The 26,028-nt window shown below is 44.9% G+C and overlaps 1 protein-coding gene across 1 annotated transcript; it reads left to right on the forward strand.

Annotated features, from left to right (window-relative positions):
- The first annotated feature begins 350 nt into the window (after positions 1-350).
- On the forward strand, positions 351-24,791 carry Cmtm6 (CKLF like MARVEL transmembrane domain containing 6). The gene is made up of 4 exons (XM_036192742.1): positions 351-552; positions 8,931-9,107; positions 14,749-14,847; positions 22,982-24,791. Exons 1-4 carry the CDS (start codon positions 415-417, stop codon positions 23,117-23,119), a joined length of 552 nt encoding a protein of 183 aa, XP_036048635.1. The 5' UTR covers positions 351-414; the 3' UTR covers positions 23,120-24,791.
- The last annotated feature ends 1,237 nt before the right edge of the window (positions 24,792-26,028 follow it).

The raw sequence follows: 26,028 nt of genomic DNA on the forward strand, positions 1-26,028 counted from the left end.
GGCTGGGTAGCTAAAGGCACCAGCCGCCACTCCTAATGATGATTCAGTCCCACTCAAAGGGTAGGAGAGCTGACTCCCTGAACAGTCTTCTGACTTCCACACGGCGCCCCTCACTAGGTAGGTAGATTAAAAAATAAATGTAATTTAAAAAAACCCCACCCAAACCAAACCAACCAAAGTCCACAGAAAACATGCAACTGTCAATTACTAGCACTTTAAGAGTTAAAAGAGCCGGAAAGGTGGAGGGGGCGTGGCGAACAAAGGGACTTTACGGGCTGGGGCGTGGCGAGCGGAGGGGCGTGACAAAGGCGTGACGGGGGCGGAGTTGACCGGAAGCGGGGGCGGAGCCCCAGGAAGTGACGCCCCCTGCTGCGCCGCGGAGACTTTTGCTAAGCGGGCGACCTTTAGCCGGCGATGGAGAACCGAGCGGTGTATAGTCCCACTACCGAGGAGGCCCCGGGTGCCGGTAGGGGCGCGCGCAGCGGCCTGGCCGCCTGCTTCTCCCTGGGCCGGCTCCCACCGTCTCATCGCATTCTCAAAGGCTCGCAGCTGGTGAGGTCAACAGCGGCGGCGGGCGAGCGGGCAGTGGGTCGGGGGTCGGGTCAGGGCCAGGGCCCGGACCAGGGCGGGGAACTGTGGGCTAGGGAGGGTGCCTCGAGCTGCTGCTCGGCCTCGTCGTTCCCGAAGCAGCCGTTTCCACACCGCAGTTCCTTCCCTTTCCAGTAGGGAAGGGGGCGTTGCCGTCCGCCTCCTTCCCGTGGCCCGGCCCTCGTTCATCTCCCCCATCCACCGAAACCTCCTCTCCCTTCTCTCAGCTAACACTCTTTCATTGTCTCCGTGAGAGCTTGTGTTTTAGACAACCAAGTGCTTTCTGTTTATCTTTTTTGGCTTTTGCGGTTTTCCGGGTGCTAGCCCAGTTTAACTTGTCGGACAATTTGGGTTTGGGTTTAACTTGCACAGTGGGTTCGAGGTAGAGAGTCAAAAGGACATCTTTTCTGGTTCACGTGTGCCGGGGACAGAACTAGATTACTTCTCTTTATTTTTGGCAGTTAAGCCGAGGTGTGAACATACAGACATCTTTGATATTTAAATTATGATCTAACTGATACACATCTAACTGATGTGGCGTTTCAGGGTCCTAACTCAGCTGCCAATGGATATTACTTTTTTCAAGAAGACAATTCTAGGAAAAACTAGACAGTTTGGAATGTTTATGGTTTTTGCTTTGTTTTCTGAACCATTTTTGACAAACAAACAAACAAAAAACCAGCCCATGGGTTTCCTTGGGAAGATTTGAAATTCTTAAAACTCTGATAACCAGAACTTAGCATTCTTGGAACACAGCTGACCTACTTTCCTGGAGTAGAAAAACAGCGGTTAGAAAACTGGCACTGCTTTTAGTTGCGAGAGGGAAAGAAGCTGGGGAGAGGAGGAAACCATGTGGAGACAAGTTAGATAAAATGGTGTGTGCAGCCCTGGAGGATCTGGTCCTGTGTGTCCCTCCGTGCCCTCCTGGAATGGCCACAGTGGGCACCTTTAGGTTCCTAGGAGCCCGGGTTCCCTCCTGGCATTGCTCCTTTACAGAACCAGTTCCTTTTACACGGATGGGTGTGGTTTTGCTCCCCTCCCTCCCTCCCTCCACCTCCCCTTCTCTCCTTCCCCTCTCCCTCACCCTCTTTCCCTGTCTCCCTCCCCCTCTCTCCCTCTTTCCCTCCCTGCTTTTTCCCTCTTTCCACTCCATCTGTCCCACACTTTCTTCATAGGGTCTTAGTAGTACAGATTAGCTTCACACTCATTCCTGTATTGTAGAGGATGATCCTGAACTTCTGATCTTCCTGCCTCTACTTCTCAGTGCTGGGATGACAGGTGTGCTCTGCAGTCTATGTGGTGATGAGAATTGAACCCAGAACCTTGTGTGTGCTAGGCAAGCACTCTACCAACTGAGCTATTCCCAGAGATCCAGATTCACTTTCTTTTGCTCTTCCTCTATGTAGTCCTCACACATTTTCTAGATACCTGCTGTGCTTCTCTGCAGGAAAACACATGTTTCTAATGAGACTTTTTGGACAGAGAAATTACTGTACTACCGAAGCAGTCTCGCTGCTCCAAGGAAATCATCCCTGAGTCTGCTGTCCATTAAATCTCTTATTTTCAGTTGCTTTTATTTTTCTTTCTAATAAGAAATGCTAAAGCCAAAGTAAAAGTTCTCATTACTTTATTAACTCAGCAGGCCTTAGTTCTTTATCTTCAGAAGGGACCCAACCAGAAGTTTTGCCTGAACTTTAAAGTTGGACCACAGAGGTCAGTTTGCCTTGAGAAGGTTGTTAGCTATTTGCCATCATTCCTAAGGAAATGGGGACAGAACAAAACACTGTTTCTGTTAAATTCATTCGTTATGGGTAATTGTAATGTTCCAGGCATGCTTTCTTTAACACATAACTTTAAACACTCTTGTTGTTGTTGTTGTTGTTGTTGTTGTTTGTTTCTCTGTGTAGCTTTGTGCCTTTCCTGGAACTCACTCTGTAGCCCAGGTTGGCCTTGAACTCAAAGATCTGCCTGGCTCTGCCTACTGAGTGCTAGGATTAAAGGCGTGTGCCACCGCTGCTCAGCTACTTTTTCATTTTTATGGTTGCCTTTTTGTTCCTGTTTTTTCTGTTTTAATAATGTCTTACCTATTAACAATGAAAATATACTACAGAGTTATTCCAAAAGTCCTAAGAAAGTTATATATGAGGTCCATAAAAAATTCATCCAAGATGAGAGCTGTAGGCAAAACTTTCTTCACCTTATATTTCGACATTCTCGGTGTCTTCAGTTGATTTCAAGTCTAATAGAATTGCAGAGCTCTGATAAGAAAACAGGGTGTGGAGACACTGGAACAGGAGGCGCAGTGTGTTAACAAAGAACCTCTAAACCCTGAGAAATGTATTCAGAATGTATGTGTGTGATTTGTTATTCTGGGTCCATAAATCTTAACAGATTCTGAGATTGCAAAGAGGAAAGAAGCCACGGTGAAAGAGTGGACTTGGGGGATTCTCCCCTCAGAGCCATGAGAGGCGGGCCTGCGTCACCTCTAGCTTCTTTCCTGTAGATCTCTCAGGCTGCTCAGACATGCTGTTACTAAGCTAAATACCAAGGGGCACAGGGTGAACTTGCAAGCACAGGAGGTTAGCTTGTCTAGCTCTTGGAATTATGCTGCTGTGTCTGTCACTCAGATTTGACCTACATTCTGTCAAAGGCTTGTCTAGAAATGTAAAGGTGGGTCTCACTGTCTCATACCTTTCCAGAGCTCAGTGATGAATGAGTGTTGAAACAGTTGTCAAGAGCTACTGGAACCCTCCCCCCAGGCCCCCCCTCCACCTCCTAGACAGGGTTTCTCTATATAGCCTTGGCTGTCTTGGTACTAGCTCTGTAGTCCAGGCTGGCCTTGAACTCACAGAGATCTGCCTGGTTCCTGAGTGCTGAGACTAAAGATGTGTACCACCACCACTGGGCTAGAATCTTAAATTTTATGCAACTGGACTTTTGGTTTATTCTGTTTGTAGATTTGTCCTTATGTTCTTATTTTGTTATTTTTTAAATGTTTGATGATGAATTCATTTGAGTTTTAATGTTTAAATGACTACATGAACCAGTCTATCAATTAAGTTTTAAATTTATTGTGTGTATTTGTGTACATGATATGTAGATGGGTGTGTATGCTATGACATGTGTGTGGAGGTCATTGTTTACATGATATGTGTGAATGGGTGTGCATGCTATGGCATGTGTGTGGAGGTCAGAGGACAGCTCTGTGGACTCAGTTCTCTTCACCTTTCTGTGGGTTCTAGGATTGAACTCAACTCAGCAAGTTTGTACAGCAAGTGTTTTGACTTTGAACCATCATGTTGTCCCCACAGTCTGAAAGGTTTTTAAAATGGATTCATATCATCTTTTTCTAGATTACACATATGATTGAAAAACATTTTCTGAGCCAGGCGGTGGTGGTGCACGCCTTTAATCCCAGCACTCGGGAGGCAGAGCCAGGCGGATCTCTGTGAGTTCGAGGTCAGCACAAAGCCACACAGAGAAACCCTGTCTCGAAAAACCAAAAAAAGAAAAAAAGAAAAACATTTTCTGTTGCCAGCATCATACTATGAAACTGAATCGCTATCCAAAATGAATTAATATTTTTTTAGAATTTATTTAATTTTTATGTTTTTCCTGCATGTGAATCCCTGATGTCTCCAGAAGCAAAAAGAAAGTGCCAGGTCCTTTGGAACTAGACTTACAGGTGGTTGTGAGCTACGTGAACTATATTGGTTTGTGTGTGTGCCCACATGTGCTGTGTGTGTGGAAGGCAGAAGTCAGTGCTGGGTGTCTGCCTCAAGGAGACAGACGGGTCTCTTCTGGAACTTGAAGTTTGCTGATTAGGCTGTACTGGCTGCCTTGTTTCTAATCCCCAGTGCTCTGGTCCCGGGTGGTGCAGCTGCACCCCCTTTTCCTCTTTTTTTTTTTTTTTTTTGGTGGCGAAGTCTTGTGTAGCCCTCACTGGCCTTGAATTCCCCATGTAACTGAAAAACAGTCTCAAATTCTGCCTGTGCCTCCTGAGTGCTGGGATTATAGTTGTTCACATTCAACTTGCAGCTTTTTTTCCCTTTTTTTATTAATGTGGATTCTAGGGAATCAAACTTAGGTCTTCGTAATTGCACAGCCTTTATGGTTTTTCTTGTTTTGAGACAGGGTCTCATGTAGCCCTGTTTAAATGATTGACCTTAATTCAGAAAATAGCTGAAGGTGGGTCCCTGAGCTCAGGATCCTTCTTCTTCTATCTCCCAAGCCCTGGGAATGTAGGGTGTACTACCATGTCCAGCTTTTGTTTTGTTTGAGAGAGGATCTCACAGTGTAGTCCAGGCTATTCTGAGGCTTGCTGTGTAGCTCAGGTTTATAGTGTCCTCCCACCTTGGTCTTCTGAGTGCTGGGATTATAGGCATGTCCACTGTGCCTGGCTTCAGTTATATGTTATTAAATTTTTTTTTCTTTTTAGCTCTATTCTTTCTCTCTCTCTCTCTCTCTCTCTCTCTCTCTCTCTCTCTCTGTGTGTGTGTGTGTGTGTGTGTGTGTGTGTGTGTGTTTTGTGAGGCTAAGTGCATATGAATGAAGGTACCTGCAGAGGTCAGAGATGTCAGATCCCATGAGTCTGGAGTTGCAGGTGATTGTAGGCCACCCTGTGTGGATGCTGGGAATTGAGCTCAGATAGATCCTTTGCAAAAGCAGCAAGTGCTGTTAACCATTGAGCCATCTTCCCAGCTTCTTAAAACTGTTTTTAATAATGTGCTCTTCTCTAAGTACATGTAATTTATAGAGGATGATGCCTTCTAACTAATGCCAGACACTTTAAAGATGTTTAAGGGGACAGACTTACACTGTACAGGACTAGCTCAGATTCTTCTGTAAGCCCAGATGGGAAACTGTTCTGATGATCCCTGCTCTGAATGCTGTTTCCTTAGTCATACCCAGGTAGATAGGCTTAGAGAGCTGGCTGCATTGGGTCTCTAGTATAAGTGCTTGCTGTTTGTAATGGATGTGTTTACCAAGAGAACGGCGAGAAGCCTTGAATTGAATTTGTGTCTTTGCGGTATAGGGGACTCGCTTCCTGCCTCTGACCACTTGTGAAATGCTGGTGACCACTATTTCTTGAAATTCTTCCTTCTCTTATTGAGCACATTCTTTTTCTTTATTTAATACAGAAGGTATCTGTTTACCAAAACAAACAACTAAAATATGATTAAAATAAAATGAAACATCCCCATCAGACTCACTCGTAGGCATCACTGTTGGGTAAATTGTTTGGGATGTTTTCACTTGCTTTCCAGGTTTCCCTTTGTATTTTAAAAACAAACCCAGACCAGCACACCCTGACTCACTTATCCTGTGCTCTTCAGCCCCTTTACCTCCTGCCCTTTTTTGTTTGTTTGTTGTTTGTTTTTCAAGACAGGATTTCTCTGTGTAACAGCCCTGGCTGTCCTGCACTGGCTTTGTAGACCAGGCTGGCCTTGAGCTCACAGAGATTTGCCTGCCTCTGCCCCTGCTGGGACTAAAGGCCTGAGCCACCACCAGCCAGTTGTTCTCCCACTCTCGAACTGGGGAACTCCCTTAATCCCAGAGTCCTGTATTTCTCATCATATAGCCACACCCACTCCTTTCAAATTTCTTGCCATTCCCATCTAGTTAGGTCAGTACCCCTCTGGACTCACTGGGCAAGTTCTTGCCCTCATGAGTCTGTCCTTTCTCCTCCAACTGGAAATGTCCTCTCCTACTTGTGTGTGTCTCAACCCTGGATTGAGTCCTGTGTGTTCATCCATCCTTCTCTAGCTACTCTGGGCATTTCCCTGAACATTTCTCAACTTCCACGAGGACTGCTCAGTTGTGTGGTATCAAGCACTGATGCTTATTGTTTTTGTTGCTCTGTCATTGCATGCTCATACACATACCCATTGTTGCAGAATATTAAAGCACACTTGGTTCTAAAGAGGGAATAATGCTGAGGGTGATTATAAAAGAACTGTTGAGAGAGGAGAGTTTCATAGTGACGTAGTGTGTGTGGTGTTAAGTTCTTGGCCTTGAGAGATCAGAACTGGAAAGTGTTTAGCCTGGCTGTTGAACCCCATCATTCTTCTAGGATGGCCAGGCAGAGCCTGCCTCTTGTCAGTAAGAATGCCTCTTGTAAGTACATAGAGCAGGGCTGCTGGTGGCCTGGACCCTCTGCTTCTGGGGAGCAGTCCTGCCCTCTTTCCAGACAGGCACCCTGTGCTGCAGGTCAGGCGTCATTGTCTTGCAGCTCTCACAGGAGTATGTCAAGAGCAGCCAAACAGAATCCTCAATTAAAAGTTTTCTCAGTCATCTGGCTTAGAACTCTAGCCAAGAATTACCTTGAACTCTTGATCTTCCTGCCTCTGCTTCTCAGGTGCTGAGATTACAGGAGTGCTCACTAACCTGGCTTCAACTGACTTTTATACACATCGGTGTATTTTTATTTTATGTATATGAGTTTTTTGTTTGCATATATATCTGTACTTTTTGCATGTTTGGTACTCAGGGCAGCCAGAAGGGGGTGTTGGATCCCCTGGAACTGGAGTTACAGACAGTTGTGAGCCTCAGTATCGGTGCTGGGAATTGAACCTGGGTCCTCTGAAAGAGCAGTCTGTGCTCTTAACTCTGAGACATCTCTCCACTCCCATGTAGGTATGTTTTTCAGATATTTCCTAGACTCTTAAACTTGGATAAACTTAACATATACAAATACAGCAAGTAGAACCTTAGACATTAGAATTCATTGGACTCTCATCCTGAAATTTCATACTCTTGCTACCAGCACAGGAGGTTAAGGAAACAGTTAGGTGTGATTTGTCTCAGTGTGTCACTCTATATTCTGTGATGTAACGGTAGGGAATGATTCCATCAACATTGTTCGTGATGGGGTGTCTACTTTATGAAGTGTTAATCTAATTAATCTTTATCAATAAAAAATCAGGAGTCAGCCGGGCGGTGGTGGTGCACGCCTGTAATCCCAGCACTTGGGAGGCAGAGGCGGGTGGATCTCTGTGAGTTTGAGGCCAGCCTGGTCTACAGAGCTAGTCCAGGACAGGCTCCAAAGCTACAGAGAAACCCTGTCTCGAAAAACAAAAAAAACAACAAAAAATTGGGAGTCAAGTATCTGTGTAAGAACCTGAAAGATCAGAGAAACGGAGCAGCTGCCAGTTGCTTCCTATCTCTACTGTTCCTCTGTCCAAAAAGGCCAAGATCCTCTCTCTGCCCTGTCTTACTACTTCCTATCTCCTCCCTGTCTACAGTCCTCCAAACCTCTATGATCAGCTAGTGGCTCGCTCTACTCTCTGACTTCAGGCGAGCTTTATTTGTCAGAACACAATCAAAATATTACACAACAACTTTATGTCTGGTTAACTTCAGGAAACCAGAGCAAAGATGTCTGTTTTTGTTCTGGCGTAAAATCTTTTTAGTTGTGAGGTGGGAAGTTTCCCTTAGAACAGTTGTTCTCAACCTGTGGGTTGCAAACCCTTTTGGGAGTTGAACAGCCTTTCACAGGGCTTTTTTCCTTTTTGGATATATAACTTGTTTTTTGAGACAGAGTCTCTTATAGGCCGGAGCTGTCCTTGAACTCTTGATTCTTGACCTCCCAAATGCTGACTTCTCTCTCTGTCTCTGTCTCTGTCTCTCGCTCACTCTCTGTGCAGCCACACTTCCCCTGAACTCTAGACTAGTCTCACCATTTGCCTTCAACTATACCTCTGCCTAACTCTCTCACTGATTCCTTCATTACAGCACATTAAAAAAAAGGGGGGGGGGTGCTGGAGAGGTGGCTAAGCAGTTAAGAGCATTGGCTGTTCTTCCAAAGATCCTGAGTTCAATTTCCAGCAACCACATGGTGGCTCACAACAATCTATAATGAGATCTGGTGCCCTCCTCTGGCCTGCAGGCAAAACATGTAGGCAGAACACTATGCATAATAAATAAATTTTTAAAAAATGTGTATATAAAGATTTGCTGAGTGTGGTGGCACTCAGCCTTCTCTCCTGGAAGTCCTCTTTTGTGGCTGTTACAATGCTCTCATTTATGAGTCTCTGTGTTTGACACACATTAGGTAACTAGTGTATGCAGACTGTAAATTCTGTTGATCAAGTTTGTTGGCTAATCTTGTTTGCCCTGTCTCTACTTTACAAATATTTGACTAAACAGATAGTGAGTTTAATTTTTTTTAGAAGGGGATGGCCTCACTGTCTTGGCAAGGCTGGCCTTGAACTTTTGATCTTCCTGCGTCAGCTTCCCAAGTGTCTGGGTTTATAGGCATGTGCCACCAGGCACAGCGTCCATGTAGTTTTGAATGTCATGGGTTACCTGACTCACTGAGGTCACATGGTTTCCTTCTGTAGCTGCTGTCCCTGCTGGCCTTCATCTGTGAAGAGATTGTGTTCGAGTGCACGCTGTGTGGAGGCTTGTACTTCTTTGAATTTGTGAGCTGTAGCGCCTTTCTCCTGAGCCTCCTCCTGCTGGTTGTGTACTGCACACCAGTGTATGACAGAGTTGATGCTGGAAAAGTCAAATCATCGGTAAGTGGGGAAAACTTGGCCCCTGGTCAGGCACTTTGGCTTGTCGTCACACCTGCTTATTGCTACAGTAGTCATGTTTCAGAGTGAAGCTCTGGGAAGAGCACTGTCCGTGTTTAGCATTCTGTACCCTAGCAACTCGGGCTCCACTTCAAAGATGGAGATGGGAGATGAGTCTAGAATGAGAGCGAGAAATCACCAGTGATGTGTGTGATTGGTGGCTTCCCATAATTCATGTTAGACTTTTTGTTGTTCTTTAAGACAGGGTCTCATGGGGCTGGAGAGTGGCTCAGAGGTTAAGAGCACTGACTGTTCTTCCAGAGGTCCTGAGTTCAATTCCCAGCATCCACATGGTGCCTCACAACCATCTGTAATAAGATCTAGTGCCCTCTTCTGGCCTGCAGTCATACATGCAAACAGAACACTGTATGCATAATAAATAAGCCTTAAAAAAAAAAAACCAGACAGGGTCTCACTAGCCCAGACTAGCCTTGAACTTATGATCCTCCTGCCTCAGCATCCTGAGTGCTGGCATTATAGACTTGGGCTATCATGCCTTACCTAAACATTTCTTAGAAGTTTGATTTTTGTCACTTTTTATTTCTTACATTTTAGAGTGTCACTCATTGACTCTCTAGTTAGGAGTTGTGTGCCTACTTCTTTGCAGACATTATACTGTGTACTGGACATACTGATAAATAACATGGACACTACACGCTTTTAAACAAAGCAACATGCAATTCTGTCTGTATTTTGCTTTCATTTAATTTTATATATATATATAAAAGGGTGTCTTTAGGTAAATAAAGAAGGTATTTGGGGCTGGAGGGATGGCTTAGTGGTTGGGAGCAGTAGCTGCTCTTCTGATAGACCAGTACCCACATGGCAGTTCACACTGTCCTATTTCCAGGGGAGAAGAGACTGCTGAGCTATCTCTCTAGTTCACAACAATAAATAAATAGATAGATAGATAGATTAATTAATTTAAAGAAAGAATGTATTTGTTGGTTCACTGTTAAGATGTTTCCTAGGTTGGGTATGGTGGCACACATCTTTAATCTCAGCAGGTAGATCTCTGTGAGTTTGAGGTCAGCCTGGTCTACACAGTGAGTTCCAGGACAGCTTTGTAGAGAGACTCTATCTAAAACAAATATCTAAAACCAACCAACCAACTAGGACAGCTTTGTAGAGAGACTTTCTAAAACAAACAAACAAAACAAAAGAAAGAAAAGAGAAGAAAAGGAAAAAATATATTTTCCTTATAATGCTGGGAAAGCTTCATTTTCACATTAGAGGTGCTTAGCTTTCTAGTGGCAATCTGCTGACCCATGGTGCTTGAATATAATTTAGATTTGATGGCTGACAGGTGAAATAATTCATTTACCCCTTTATATTCATTTATTTAGGGAACACTTGCACATTTGATTTCTTAGGCAGTGTTTGGGTTGTCAGTAGTCGCTGGTAGAGAATGTGTTGTCAGGATTGACATAATTAAAGAGTTGACATCTCCAGGCAAGGATGAAAAAGATTATTATATTTTTAACCATTAACAGGAGAGAGCAGTGTAAAAAGAAAGCCATATGATTCCTATATTCTAAATTGATGAGAAGTTGGCATAAGGTCAGGAATTGATCATATGCTTAATATGCTTTTTTCTGTCTTCGTGGTGCTGGAGAACTATGTAGTTAGAGTTTTCCTGCCTGGCCCACAGTCAGGACAAATCTCACTCACCCGCCAGGCCCATAGACGCTCAGACCCAACCAAGTAAACACACAGAAACTTATATTGCTTACAAACTGTATGGCAGTGGCAGGTTTCTTGTTATCTACTTCTTCTATCTTAAATTAACCCATTTCTATTAATCTATACTTTGCCACGTGGCCCATGGCTTACCATTACCTTACATCTTCCTTGTCATGGTGGTGGCTGGCAGTATCCCCCCCCTTACCTTCTGTAAAGTTGGGGCATTTGTCTTCAGTCTATAGGGCTAGAGTCTCTCGGACACTTCTCTCAGTGTCCTGTAGAATGTCTGGCAGTTTCCTCTGCGAAGCAGGAACCTAAAGGACCATTTTGTCAGGCAAAGTTTAGTGGTCACCTTTCTATGGGTCCTGCATGTCCAGTCAATCAAGCAGTCCAGGCAAGAACAGTTTCTTGCCCAAATGGCTATATTTTGCCAAGATAAACTCCATATGAAGTGTCTTCAATGCCCATCCTCCTCTCTGAAGTAGATCGGTGTTGCCAGGAGCAGACACATCTCACTGTCCAGAAAGTCTAAATTTTAAAAATATTTTAAATGCCATATTCTGAAGATCTTTGAAGTATTTGAAGATTACCTATCTATCTGAAATATCTCTATACCTAGAAGACTTAACTAACATGGCTACAAGTATGATTATCATAGATGATTAATTATTAATCTATTTTTAATTATCCATTACAATTTTAAATGAGCTATACAAACATAATACCTTAAACACAAGTAGAAATATGCACACAGTATAACAAAATTAACTTTAAGTTTGTATCAATAGACTAAAATCTATACCAATGTAAAACATTTTAAACAAGTTGTTGCTCTTTAGAAGTAAGTTCCTTAATCTACCCTTTCATCTTATTATATCTATATCATATCCCCTTTTCTTTAGAAAGAGATTGCATTTGTAATCAACCTGCTTTAAATAAAAATACTGTTTTTTTTTTTTTTTCTGTCCCACATCAGAGGGCTCTTCTGATTTGGGACACAAGAATCTCCTAACCTTTTTTTAAAACAATGTGCTTGGGTTTAGAGAAGAAGTGAGACAATTCCATCTCCAAAGCCAGCTGGGAATTTGGGCGTAGTTTTTCTTACTACTTCCTGCTGGAAGAGGGCGCTGTATCTTATGGGGACACAAAGAAAATTTTAGGATTATGGAGTAGCCCGTGAGGGTGAACCTCTGAGCCAGTTGCCTTGAAACCATTCTGGATGTCGGATCATCTGGGCCATGGTGTCATTGGAGACCTTTCAGGTGGTCTTGGCTGATCAAACCTGATGTATCTTAATCTGGAACAAATCCATAGCCTCTGGCTTTCTGTGGAAACAAAAAGCAACATATCCTTATATCCAAATTTTGAAGTCAAGGTACCTTTAAAATTTACCTATTTGTTTAACTCAACAACTTTTACAATCAAATCTTTTTCTGTAGTTAAAAATCCCAAAGACAACATAAACCAGATTCTCTGTGTAATATCCATCTTTGTAAGACTGAAAAGCTGCTGTGGCTGCTGGCTCCGCCCACCTCAGCTTCCCAACATGGCGGTGGTTCAGTTTACCGCCAGCTCTGGGTCTGGAGCTACGTGTACCATCAACTATCAGAAGCAGTTCTACCAAAGCAGCGTGTAGCCCAGAAACTTTTTTTTTTTTTTTTTTAAACTAGCAAAGGCTAAATTTACCACGCAGCAGAGTAAAGTGCCACTTGTAGACTCCTCATTCCCGCCACACTGCAGGTCAGACACACACGCCAGGAACCCGCCATAGTAGCTGAAACCGGCAGGCTGCCGCTAACTTGAGAGAGACAACTATGAACTGTTTTTAGCTCTGTTTTAGAATCTTTTTTTCTCAGGTTTTAGGTAGAAACTCTTGCCCCACGTTGGGCACCATTTGTAGTTGGAGTTTTCCTGCCTGGCCCACAGTCAGGTCAAATCTCTCTCAACCGCCAATCCCATAGACGCTCAGACCCAACTAAGTAAACACACAGAAACTTATATTGTTTACAAACTGTATGGCCGTGGCAGGTTTTTTGTTATCTACTTCTTCTATCTTAAATTAACCCATTTCTATTAATCTATACTTTGCCACATGGCTCGTGGCTTACCATTACCTTACAGAACTATTTAAACTGTATTCCTTTTTGTTCTTCACAATTTTATTCTGTAGGAATCTGTTGTCTTAAAAAGGTCGGGAAATGGGGCTGGGAAGATGGCTCAGCAGGTAAAACACTTCACAGATATTAGTACAGGGATATGAGTCCTCAGCACCCACACATGACCACATCTTTTCCCCCAGTGCTGGATACTGGATACCAGTGCTGGAGACAGACTGGACTAGCCAAGTCTGCGAGCTGTGTTCCAGTTAGAGATGCTGCCTTGATATTAGGTGAACATCTGGGAAAGACATCTACCTCTGCCTCAACATACACACACATATACACACAAAACAACAACACCTCCCCCTCCCCCAACTGACAGGGATATAATTGAGTTGGTAGAATACTTAACTTGGTTTGCAGTGAAGCCTGAGCTTTATGAATTGGTGTAGTTTTACATGTCTGTAATCCCAGCAGTCAAGTTCTAGAGAGAACTTAATCCACAAGGTCGCCCTCTGGCTGCCACACACAGGCAATGACATGCCCCGCCCCCTCCTTCCCCCCAACACTAACAATAAGAAACAAATAGGAAGCCAGGCAGTGGTGGCTCACACCTTTAATCCCAGCACTTGGGAGGTAGAGGCAGGCGGATCTGTGAGTTCCAGGCCAGCCAGGACTACACAGAGAAACCTTTTCTTGAAGAAACAACAACAAGAAACGAACAAAAAAAGAAACAAATAAAAAGAAACAAGAAGTTAGGTGATTAGAAAGTGGTATAGCTTGGATTTGAACTGAGGTAGTCTGCCTTTAGAAGCTATGTTTAATTGAACACTGAATCTTTCTTTTTAAAAAATAGGAGGCTGGAGAGACAGCTTTCCAGCCTCAATAGTGCATTTTTTTTATCAAGATGTTTGTCCTAGGTAGGCATGGTAGTCCCAGCATTTGGAAGGTGGAGGCAGGAGGATCACAAGTTAATGGCTAATCTGGGCTACATGAGAATTTGTGAGAAATTAGCATAAAACCACTAACCAAACGTTTAGCTCAGGCTGGAGAGATGGCTCAGAGGTTAAGAGCACTGGCTGCTCTTCCAGAGGTCCTGAGTTCAATTCCCAGCAACCATGGTGGCTCACAACCATCTGTAATGAGATCTGGTGCTCTCTTCTGGCCTGCAGGAATACATGCAGACAGGAAATTGTATACATAATAAATAAATAAATAAATAAATAAATAAATAAATAAATAAGTCTTTAAAAAAAAGTTTAACTCAGTGGCAGTGTTTGCCTAGCATTCACAAGGCCATAGGTCACCCCTAGTAACACCAAAAAAAGAAAAGAAAAACCTATTCATAAATGAAAATGGGCTAGGTATGGTGGCATATGCACCTAGCACTCAGGAAGCAGAGGCAAGTGGTTAGAGCTCTGTGAGTTCAAGACCAACCTGGTTCACATACTGAGTTACAGACAGAGTAGCCAGGGCTACATGGTGAGACCCTGGCTCTGGCTCAATCCCCTCCCCCCACAAGCTGAGGATCAAACCCAGGGCCTTGCACTTGCTAGGCAAGCTCTCTACCACTGAGCTAAATCCCCAACCCTCAAAAAAAGTTTTTATAATGTACTATTTTCTTCAACTTAAAGTGGATAGTGTTTGCATGCAGGCTTGTTGAAAAGGTGCCTGGCTAGCATGTTTAAATTTGGGTTGCACCAAGAAAATGTAAGTCCTTCAAGGGTTTTTGAAATTAAAAATGTTAAACTTTGTGTCTGCTTTTCTAACCTGTTGTGTTCTTGGTTTCTCTACATGTGCAGGATTTTTACATCACCCTGGGAACAGGGTGTGTGTTTCTATTGGCGTCTATCATTTTTGTTTCTACTCATACTGGGACATCACCTGAAATTGCTGCAATTGTAAGTACTTTGCATTTTTAACCTTACTTATGTTTGTTTCCTTAGAAATAGTGAATTTAGAAAGTTCTTGATAAGTTATATATGAGTAATAATTTTTACTTATTTGTTTATATTCATGATGTGTGTGTTTGTGTGGGGTAGGCACCTGTATGCCATGGCCTGTGTGGAGGTAAGGGATGAGCTTCAGGTTGGTCCTTCTTTTTTCCTTGTTTGAGATGGTCTTTTCACTGTAGCCAACCAGCTCACTAGTTTCCAGCCCTCCTTCTGAGATAGGTCTCACTGTGTAGCCCTGGCTGGCCTAGAACTCATGGAGATCTAAGTGCTGGTATCAATGGAATGAGTCAGCTCACCTGGCCCCATTAGCTTCTTGGAATGTCCAGTTTCCACTTCCCATTTCCTGTAGGTGTTCTGGGATGTGCTTTTGATACGGTGTCTGACTTTTTGATGGATTCTGGGACTCTGGGACCTGAACTCAGATCTTCAGGCTGCCCCCCCCCCCCACACACACACACAGGCGGGCTAATTTTTCTTCTAATGTAATACTGACTAGAAGACCTAGAAGTAACCAATTCCGTAGTCTTCAGAACCTAGGAACCTGCCTGCAATTCGACTGAGTTTTGTTACAAAGTTTCCTTTACACTGCATAGAAACAAGTGTCTGCTAATGCAAATGGCAGGATGGCCTTTGTCATCAGACACGGGTTTTGCCCTTTAGTAATGCATTAGGTGCAGAGGCACTCTAGAGAAAAGGCTTGGGGGTTAGCCAGGCACGTTGGGATGGAGTGTTGGAGTGAGCAACAGAAGCTTGTCTGTGCTTTAGTCTTCTAGATTACTTCTTTTAGATTTTGTTTTGCTTTGCTTCTCTCTCTCTCTCTCTCTCTCTCTCTCTCTCTCTCTCTCTCTCTCTCTTCCCCTCCCCTCCCCTCCCTTCCCCTCCCCTCCCCTCCCTTCCCCTCCCCTCCTTTTCTTGTTTGTTTGTTGCAATACCGGGGATTGAATTTTGAATTTAGGACCTTATATATGCTAGGCAAGTATTCTACCTCTGAGCTACAAACCCGAGAATTATGTCTTGGATTTTGAGATAAGAGTCTTGCTCTATAGTCTAGGCTAGCCCTGAACTCACTATTTATTTTTGGTCTCAAACTCAGAAGTCTCTTGCCTCAGCCTCCTGAGTGCTGTGATGCCAGGCGTATATGCTGCTAAGGCCATCTGGAGCAGTCTTTAGCAGGCTACACGTATCTTTAAAGCCTAATCAAGACTTTGTGCTAGGCAGAAATAATTTTTGGGGAAGTTAGTCCATTTTTAGGTTTTTTTTTTTTTTTTTTTTTTGAGACAGGGTCTCTCTATATAGCCCTGGCTGTCCTGGAACACACTGTGTGGACCAGGCTGGCCTCAAACTCAGAGATCTGCTAGCCTCTACCATCTGAGTGCTGAGATTAAAGGTGTGCACCACCATGCCCAGCATAGTCATTCTTGAAATTAGTACAGTGACAGTTCTTCTGGTGGAGGAGTCTGACAGTTCTCTCCCATTTCCTTCTCCATAGTCACTGTTAATCCTTCTCACTCACTTGCCTGTCCCAAATCCTGCCGCTGTGGGACGGACGCCTTGACAAAGGAGAGCGGTTGAGGGAAGAGCTAATTTCATTGGAATCCTTTGGGCCAAGTGTTGTGGGGTTTTTTGTTTGTTTGTTTTTGAAGACTGTGTTTCTTTGTGTAGCCGTGGCTGTCCTGGAACTCATTCTATAGACCAGATTGACCTCAAACTCTGAGATGCGCAGGCCTTTGCTTCCTGAGTGGCTGAGATTAAAGGCGTGTGCTCCCATACCTGGCTCCAAGTTTTTGTTTTTTGTTCTTTTTAATTTGTATTATTGTAGATTTTAGAAAGGTAGTACTTGTATGTTCTGTATTATCTAACACCTTTAGAAGGCCTGGGGCAGAACTCTATAATCCAGTTTTAATATTTATGAAGAGAAACACACGAATATCTGTAAGTGAAGACTAGTCTTTGTGTGAATTTTGAGCCAAGCAAATCAGGAAAGCTGAGTTTTGTAGCTTTTCAGGTCAGAATTGTGAATGAAAGGTAGTGGGTTGTACTGACTGGTAGCAGTGTGGCAGTGTGAGTGACTGGCAAGGCCGACAGACCTGCAAGTCCGCAGCTCCAGTGCTTTGTAAACAAGGGACTTTCAGCTGGAGGAGCTATCAGCTATTGATACATTAGGAGGCCCTCGGGTGGTGTGTGTGTGTGTAGGTCAGAGGACAATGTGGGTGGGTTTGTTTTTAGTTTTGTTTTGTTTTTTTTTTTTTGCTTTTTTTTTTTTTTTGGTTTTTCAAGACAGGGTTTCTTTGTGTAGCTTTGTGCCTTTCCTGGAACTCACTCTGTAGACCAGGCTGTCCTCGAACTCACAGAGATCCAACTGGCTCTGCCTCCCGAGTGCTGGGATTAAAGGTGTGTGCCACCCCGCCTGGCATTTTTTTTTTTTTTAATATTTAAAAAAATGTTAAGTCTCTGTGTGGGTGTGTACATGTGTGTGCAGGTGCCCTTAGGCCCGAGGAGTCAGATCCCTGGGAGCCAGAGTTAGAGGAGGTTGTCAGCCTCATCACATGGTGCTGAGACCTGAACTTGGGGCCTTTGCAAGAGCAGCATATCCTCTTAACTAGAGCTGTCTCTCCAGCCCACAGCCTTGTTTTTGGAGACAGTTTCTCACTGGGAATTGGCCAAGTAGATTAGGCTGGCTGGCCAGCAGGCGCTGCCAATCTATCTTTCTCTGCCTCCTCAGTATTGGGATTACAAATATGTATCACAACATTTAGCTTTTGAAGTGTGTGTGTGCCATAACATACATGTGGTGGTCAGAAGACCTTGGGAGTCAGTTCTCTCCTGGTGTCTTTATGTGGGCTCGCACTTAGGTCGTCAGGCTTAGAGCATCAGGCACGTTTATCCATGGAGCCATCTTGCTGGCCCCCTTTTTTACTTTAATTAATTAATTAATTTATTTTGGGGTTTTCAAGACAAAGATTCTTTGTGTAGCTCTGGCTGTCTTGGAGGTTACTCTGTAGCCCAGGCTGGCCTTGAACTCAGAGATCTGCCTGTTTCTATTTCTCAAGTGCTGGGAATAAAGGTGTGTGCCACCAGGCGATGGCCCCCTTTTTAAAATTCAGGTTTGAGGAGACTGAATTCAGGTGCTCATGCTTGCGAGGCAAGAATTTAATTGAGTGAGCTATTATCTTAGCCCTGGAACTACTGTTCCCTATAGCTACCCATATGGTACACAGACATCCATGCAGGCAAAATACTCAGACACAGAAAAGAAAAAGAAGTAAAATCTCTAAAAAGAAAGCATTGAGAGAGTTACAGATGGTGCCTTGCCAGCCTGGTTGGTAAGGGGACAGACAGATACAATCAAGCCACAGCAGACTCCAAAAGGGGACCGCCTGGCTACTGGCTATGGTAGTGAGTTATAAATTAGTCTGTCTTGCTCTGCTGGGGACATGAATAATGCCAAGCTCACTTTGCTGTGGTGAGCTGAAACAGTGTGTCCTTTAGATTGGAGGAGCTGAGGAGAGGAAGGAAGCCAGAGACATCACCAGCAGAGAGGGCCGGTGGGCGTGGTGGGAGGAAGTGTAAGCCAGCTGTGGTCCTGCCTTCAGGCCTAGCGTTTTAGAAACTCAGGCAGAGGTTGAGTCTGAGGCCAGCTACCTAGGAAGCCCCCCGCCCCCCCCCCTCCACACTCCTCCCCCACACAGAGCACAGTCATGGAGGAGGCAGGCTGGAGGTGCCAGAGACTTGGTGCTGCTTCCTTCCTGTTTTGGTCTCACTTCCTCAATGGTGTTGCTGGTGAGGAAGCTAAATTTGAAGCATGGTCTTTTGTCTCTTGACAGATTCTCAGAATGTTTAGTCATCTGTTAGAATAATACAACGGGGAAGTGATTTAAGGAAGAGGAAGTAACACTGTGTTACTACAGTGTGGCAAGTAACTGGAAAATGGATTTTAGGTAATTTAACCTAGTAGTGTTGTTTTTTTTTAAATGGAGTTTTTGTTTTGATATGAATAACTCTATCTGTCTTCACCTAGCCTGGCTTATAAGTCACATTTCCCTTATCACATCTGTGGGTCAGTGAAACCGTTGCTAATAATCATGTGTTTGATACCATTTTGTGGAATCTCATTTATCTACTGCCTTAGTCTCATTGATTGACACCCCACATAGACTCCTGTGTCGATGTTAGATGTAGCAGAGGCTGCGACATTGCAGCTAGTAATGCTGGCCTCACCATAGACCTGATTTGGAATCCACTGAAAAGATGGGGAACAGGGGGTTGCCTTCCTTTTACAAGTTTCAGGGTAGGATGCTGTAAGATAAAATATGGCTCCACTCGAGGAATGTGGGATTTGTAGGACATACAGAAGTATGACCACACTTCAAGGCCAATTTGGGCTTGTCTAGATCCCTTCCATGCTACCTGGACTCCTAAAGTGGCCAGATCTTAAAATAGCAGGTCCAAGATGTAGCCTCTCCAGCCTTTTGTGAGTAAAGACATGGCTTTATAGGACAGGTGGGAGGGGTGGGGCACAGGGGATCGAGATGTTACCCGGAGTCTGTCTGTCCTGCTCTGTCAGATATAGGTAGTAGGGTTGAGACCTCTTGAGAGAATAGGAAGTGTTGATGTGTCTGTGGAATAAAGGGAGGGATTGTGTGTGTGGGTGTGTGTGTGTGTGTATGTGTGGGTGTGTTGTTATTGTTGGTTTTTTTCCCCCCAAGACAGGGTTTCTTTGGTAGCCCATGTAGTCACCTCAAACTCACAGAGATCCACCCGCCTCTGCCTCCCAAGTGCTGGGATTAAAGGCATGTGTCATCCACCATGCCTGGCAAGGGGGACCTTCTTAATGGCTAGATGGATTTCTCATCTTGAGGCAGATTTAGAAAGAGACAGCTGTGTGGCTTTGGGTATCCCTGACAGTATAGCTCAGCCAGCCTCAGAGCCAGGAGATAAGAGGGAGATATGCAGCCCAGGGGGGAGAGGAGACTTGGTAGAAGGAGCGGCTGTCTTACTTGCAGCCAGTGAGATGTTGAGAGTTGTGGTGAGCTTGCACAATGAGGGATCTAGATGTCCCGCCTTGGTGCCCCCTTGAAAGGCTTGTCTGAAAGCAGAGGGATACATGGCCACCAAAGAAGGACTGTGGTAGATGGACCTGACGATGGGGCTCTTGAGCTGTAAGTTTGGAAGATTAAGACATGTTTTGGATATATGTATCTGAGGTCTTCTATCAGAAGAGCAGCGTCTGGAGCCGGAGTGGATATCCCTGGGTCAGCACTGGGGCAGGAATAAAAGAAGTACCTGTTTAGTGGAGACTTCACAGGCATGGGGAGCAAAAAGAGTGTGCAGGAAGGGGAGGTGCACGTTGTCTGTGAGAGTAGGCCAGGGTGCCAAGGACACATAAAGAGAACACAGTTTCATCTAGTGAAGTTTACCAAGTTCTCCTGTAAGCAGCGGTGAGCTGAAATGTCAGGGACAGCACTATGGGCAGTGTGGCTGGTCACCAGAGCTCAGTGAGGAGAGTTTGAGGAATCTTTCCTGTGTTACAGAGGCAGGTGAGGCTAGGGGAGGAAATGGCCTCGTCTGGTTGATTTTTGAATAAGAGTTTGAGGTCCTCCAGGAGGTCAGAGGACTAGATGTGAGGGACTTGTGAGAGGTATTCCTCAGGGGTGGAGCCAAGAGTTGGGTTGATGTCTGGTTTTAACACAGGGTATTTGCTTTTGTGGCCTGTGAGCCGCTTTAACCGGGAAAATGAACAAGAGCTAAGGCCCAATGATTCAGCAGCAGTTGGGGCGAGAAGGGCCAGAAGGGGTAGGGGGCTCAGAGGTGAGGATTTTCAAGTAGAATTAGTTCCTCAAGTGGATTGGGAGAGACAGTGGGTCAAAGGAAGGCTTGGTAGCAGTGTGCCTTAGAACTGCCAGGTGGGCAAGAGCGTGGGTGTAACCACTTGGGGTGTGGGGAAGGCAGGGTCATCTAACAGGAGCCTAACGTATGCCAGTTGCAAAAGGACGTGGGCCATGAGGAGCTCAAGGTGCTGAGCATGAGCAGTGGGCAGGAAGCTAGCTGCTCCAGACACTTCACCCTGGACTGTTAGTATGACGCTTCTGCAGAAGGCCGTTCATCTCTGCTCTACGTGATGACGGAGGCCTGTCCAGGATATGTGACGTCCAGGTTGTGTGGAGAGCTTGGCAGGCTCCCTGTCTGACTTTAGATATGTGTGCAGGGCCATTGCCAGTTTGTATAGAGGCAGGGGGCCCAAATTTGGATACTATTTTAAGATATCCCTTACTGTGCCAGCTGCCTTGGATGTGACCCATTCAGAAGGGTCAGGACCAGTACATGTTTGGTCTTTTTTAATAGATGCCATATGGGTAACACCTGCCAGTCTGGGCCCGAGGTGTGTTCTTGGAGCACTTCCTCCTACTTTCCCACATCCTCAAGGCCATACAGTGCTCCCCTTCCTCTCTCCCTGCTACACATGAGTAAGAGACTGATGGACTAAGCACATTCTGTGGATTGTTATTCACCCACATGGCATAGAACTTCGCCTTCTAAAACCTATAGCGAGGTACCCACACTCTCTCTGCCTTGTAGGACTCCGCTCTTCTCAGAGCCCCCATCTTTCCATGGCACTCATAACTCACAATAACCCACCTCTGTATTACCTTGGACCCTAGTATCTGAGACCTTTCGGGTGGACCCCTCCTGGCATCTCCTCTTCTTCTTCTTCTTCTTCTTCTTCTTCTTCTTCTTCTTCTTCTTCTTCTTCTTCTTCTTCCTCCTCCTCCTCCTCCTCCTCCTCCTCCTCCTCCTCCTTCTTCTTCTTCTTCTTCTTCAGGAGAGGGTTCAAAACAGAGCAACTAGGAAGGGAGGGAGGTACCTGGCTTGAAGTTCGGCCTTCACATCAGCCTTATGATCTCCTAGGCTAATAGGGGGTTTTAGTGTCTCTTGTAGTGGATTGTAGCTGCTGGTTGAGGTGGAAGCAGTCTGCATCAGTTAGGGGCCTCTAAGTGACAGGTGACCTCTTGGTGGTTAGAAACCCTCCCTCCTTCCTGCCACATGGAAAGTGTGTTTGGAGTCAGCTTATCCACCATGCATTGGAGTTCAGCTGGGAAGCAGGGATGGGAAATCTGGTTCTTAAATAACCATTGCAGGGACTAGTCTCCTGCAATCGGAAGTTAGTTGGGAATGAAGGGAACTCCTGTCCTAAGTTTCCAGAGGAGGTAGTGTGCCAAGGTGACTCATGCTATCTTACAGTGACTATGGCTTGGGGGTGTCAGTCAGGTAGAGGAGGTGGGATTGGGGACTTCTCTGGTAGCTATGGAGATAGAGGAGCAGGGATCTAGATCTCTCTTGGGCTGCCATCTCTCCTGTTAGTGGCAGCACCTAACTAAGCCTGGGGCTGGGTCTGCCACTTTGTGAGAGAGTACTCGCTTGGTATGCAGTAGCACTGGGTTCTGGACCTGACACCACACAACACCAGAACTGGCATCTGTATCTTGGGGGACTTTGAGTAGTACCTGTAGTCCAAATATTTTTCTTTCCTTTTTTGAAATGATTTATTTTTATTTTATGTACATTGGTATTTTGCCTGCATGTGTGTAAAGGTGTCAGATTCCCTGGACCTGGAGTTACAGACACTTGTGAGCTGCCATGTAGGTGCTGGGAATTGAACCTGGGTCCTCTGGAAGAGTAGACAGTGCTCTCTTAACCACTGAGCCATCTCTCCAGCCCCTGAAAATTTTTCTTTTGTTACTTTCCTCTTTCAATGACTTTTACATTCTGTTAAAGAATAGTAAGTATGGGGTTGGAGGGATGGCTCAGCAATTAGAAGACTTGTTGCTCTTTTAGAGGATCAGAGTTCGGTTCCTACCACCCACATCAGATGGCTCTTTCCCATCTCCAGGGGACGCTGTGGTCTCTTTAGGCCTACAAAAGAACCCACATACATGTGACATTCACTCCCACAAACACATATACATAGGTAAAATTAAAACTTTTTTTTTAGAAAGGAGTTATAAGGTAGAATGGATGTGAACTCTCAGGCACATGTGATTATAACCTGCACTTCCTCATCTCACCCTCTTTTCTTCCTTAGGTGTTTGGCTTTATGGCGAGCCTGATGTTCCTATTTGACTTTGGCCTCATGCTGTATGAGAAACGGCAGGAGAACCAGCTGAGAAAACCTGAGAACACCACCAGGGCTGGAGCCCTCACAGAGCCACTGAACGGTTAAGAGAGGCTCCTTCCATGTGACCTGTGTGGACCTGTCTTTTGGAGAGAAGAGGAGGGCAGGGGGCAGCTTCTCAGTGCTGGACTGGGTGGGGGCCCGTCAGTTAGCTCAGAGCGTGTTTTTAATACTGTAGGGACTTGTCTCAAATGGAGGAGGCTTTGTTGTTGTTTGTTTGTTTGTTTGTTTTTAAAGATGAGGACCATTGTCTTTGAATTGCATGTCTGTCATTTGCTATAGGACACCCATCACTAGGCTTAGTTTCCAGACCATGCGTTCTCTGTCCTTTTAAGAACCGTTTCATTTTAAAATCATTTGCTTCACTATTAGTTTTTATATTAAATTCTGTTCTGTTGTTGGAGATTTAATTTGTATTTAAGATGCTGGCGTAGGCCTCTTTCCTTAATATATGACCCTTGTCTTTACTGTATCTCACTCAGCTTTACACTTGTGTGCTAACCTTTAAAGACAATTATTCCTGACCCATGCATTGCCTGACAGAAAGCACGTGGGCTGGTGGTGTTTTATATGATATAAAAACAATATCAGCGGCCTTGTGGTTTTTACATTGCACTCTGGTTGTTGAGGTTACATTTAAAAGAAAAAGGAAGATTGTTATGAAATGCAGAAAGTTGAAGAAACTGATCCTACATCCAAAGACCAAAGATAGATTAGACTCTTTGTCCTGGACAGCGGACGTGATTGCACAGATAGGCCTGGACCACTTGTCGTGCTGGGTGCACACATGGAAATCACAGTTGATGGTGTCTGTGATGTGTGCACACACCCAAACCAACAGTTGGTGATGTTCCTCCTGTGAGTTGGAAACTGGGGGTCTCCCTCCCGGCAGATGGTCATGCCTGCTCAAGTGACCCAGCTCTGCAGGCTTCTCTCCTTGTGGCTCACCCACCTGAGCCGCCTCCGTTCTGACCGTCTAGATAGTCCCTGTGCCACATCACCATCTGCTAAGGGACCCTTCACTCTTGCTCTTCCCTCCTCTTCTCACTCAGGTTCATTCCAACTGTCTCCAGACCATCCAGACACTTGTGCCCTCCTGTCACCAAAAGTCTGAGGCAGGAACGTCAGGTTCTTCTTCCCATAGGCCTTTGCTTGAGTTTCTCTCCAGGGGAGGTGTCTTGAGAAAGCAAATCCAAGAATCCCTGCTAGTGAATACTGTTGGTGGTTAAGGAGGCCACAGACTGTTCCTGACACTTTGGAAGGATTGCTTGTTGCTGTATGGCTATCTTAGAGCCACTGGGTACCTTTGTGCCCAAAGGGGACCTTTCTTATCTTCCTTCTCTGAAGTGGAGGAATCTGGGCACACAGCTTCTGCTGTTACTGACTCGCTGCCTGATCTGCTGGCATCGAGGTTACATACTAGTGACATCATCACACTTGCTTGGGAGATCATGAAACCAATCATGAATGTTGCCTTACTGGGCATGCCACCTAGGAGAAGGGACAGTAGCTCTTGAAACCAGGAATAGAATAATTCGAAAATTACCGGTTTATGGCAGACAGTTTTAGATTGCACATCAAACTGTGCTGTGGTCACAGTAAATATCATCTAGACCTGTTGAGAATTAACAGCCAATCAGGGTGACTTTAGTGTTACCAGCTGTTAGTGTCTGTTACTGTAACAAAATACCCATTGGGGCTGGAGAGATGGCTCAGACTTAAGAGTGCTTTTCCCTTCTCTTCAGAGGACCTGAATTCTATTCTCCAGCATCCACATGGGATGGCACGTGACTGCCTGGTGCTCTAACGCCAGGGCATCCAGTGTCTTTGGTCTCTGTCACCAGACATGTATGACATCCATTCCATTTGCACATCCACACATAAAGTAAATTGTAAAAGGAAAAGAGGGTTTATGTGGCATGCATTTTTATATGCTTCAGCCCACGGTCAGTCCTGTTGTCTTAGACGGCAGCATATCATGGTGAGGGTTGGTAGAGCAGGCTGCTGGTCCTGTGCCTCCAGGAAGCAAGGAAAGCATGGGTGTAACTGGAGGTCCTGTGTTCCCTTTGGAGGGTATGCCCTGCCGACCTAAGACCTCATACTAGGCCCCACCTCTGAAGGTTGCTGCCACCTCTCAATAGTGCCATCCTGGAGAGCCCTTGGGGACAACTCATCTCAGTGTGCACCTCTCTGCCCATGTTTGGCTTGATCAAGATGGACAGACATGCTCTGACTCAGCTGCTTCTTCCCTTTAAGAAGATACACTGGTCATTTGTATCTGTGGTCACTCTTAGAGCTTTCTTTCTTAGGGGACCTGGGACTGGTTGGCTTTTGCATTCTCTGGGGGGCAGATGGGGTTAAAGACTGTGGCACTAAATCAGCTCAAGAAGAACTGGGATCAGAGACTGTTAGTACAGAAAAGGTGTCTTTATTAACAGCTGTGGCAAATTGGATTTGCTGTATTTTATATAAATGTTTAGAATGGTTTTTAAGACTTAGAAGGGAAATATACTTACAGAACAAGACTTTTATAATTACTATACTTAAATTATGCTTTATATGGGGACTGGGAAATGTATTTTTACATTGCTTATATCCAATCACTTTTGTATTTGTTGATTTAAAGCCTGTGGGTCTTTTTTTTTTAATCACTCTTAATATCAACTTTTATAATCTTTTAAATAAATCCTCTTAAGTCTAGTGTTGATGCTTTCACTGTTGATCATTGCATAGACTTGTTGAGATAAGCCCTCATTGGACAGCTGCTGTCCCTTGTGGGTGTGTTCGGAGGAGGAGTCTGGAAGAACAAACCTGCGCCTTTCCAGGGCTGCCCTCCAGAGAGGAAGAGGATAGATTTAAACAGCATGCTTGCTGCCTTGGCAGCGGAGGGCCTCTAGCGCCAGCACTTGGGGCTGAGGCAGGAAGATCACCTGCTTCAAGCTGACCTGGTCTACACA

Source organism: Onychomys torridus, chromosome 7 (assembly GCF_903995425.1).
Source record: "Onychomys torridus chromosome 7, mOncTor1.1, whole genome shotgun sequence".
NCBI lineage: Eukaryota > Metazoa > Chordata > Mammalia > Rodentia > Cricetidae > Onychomys > Onychomys torridus.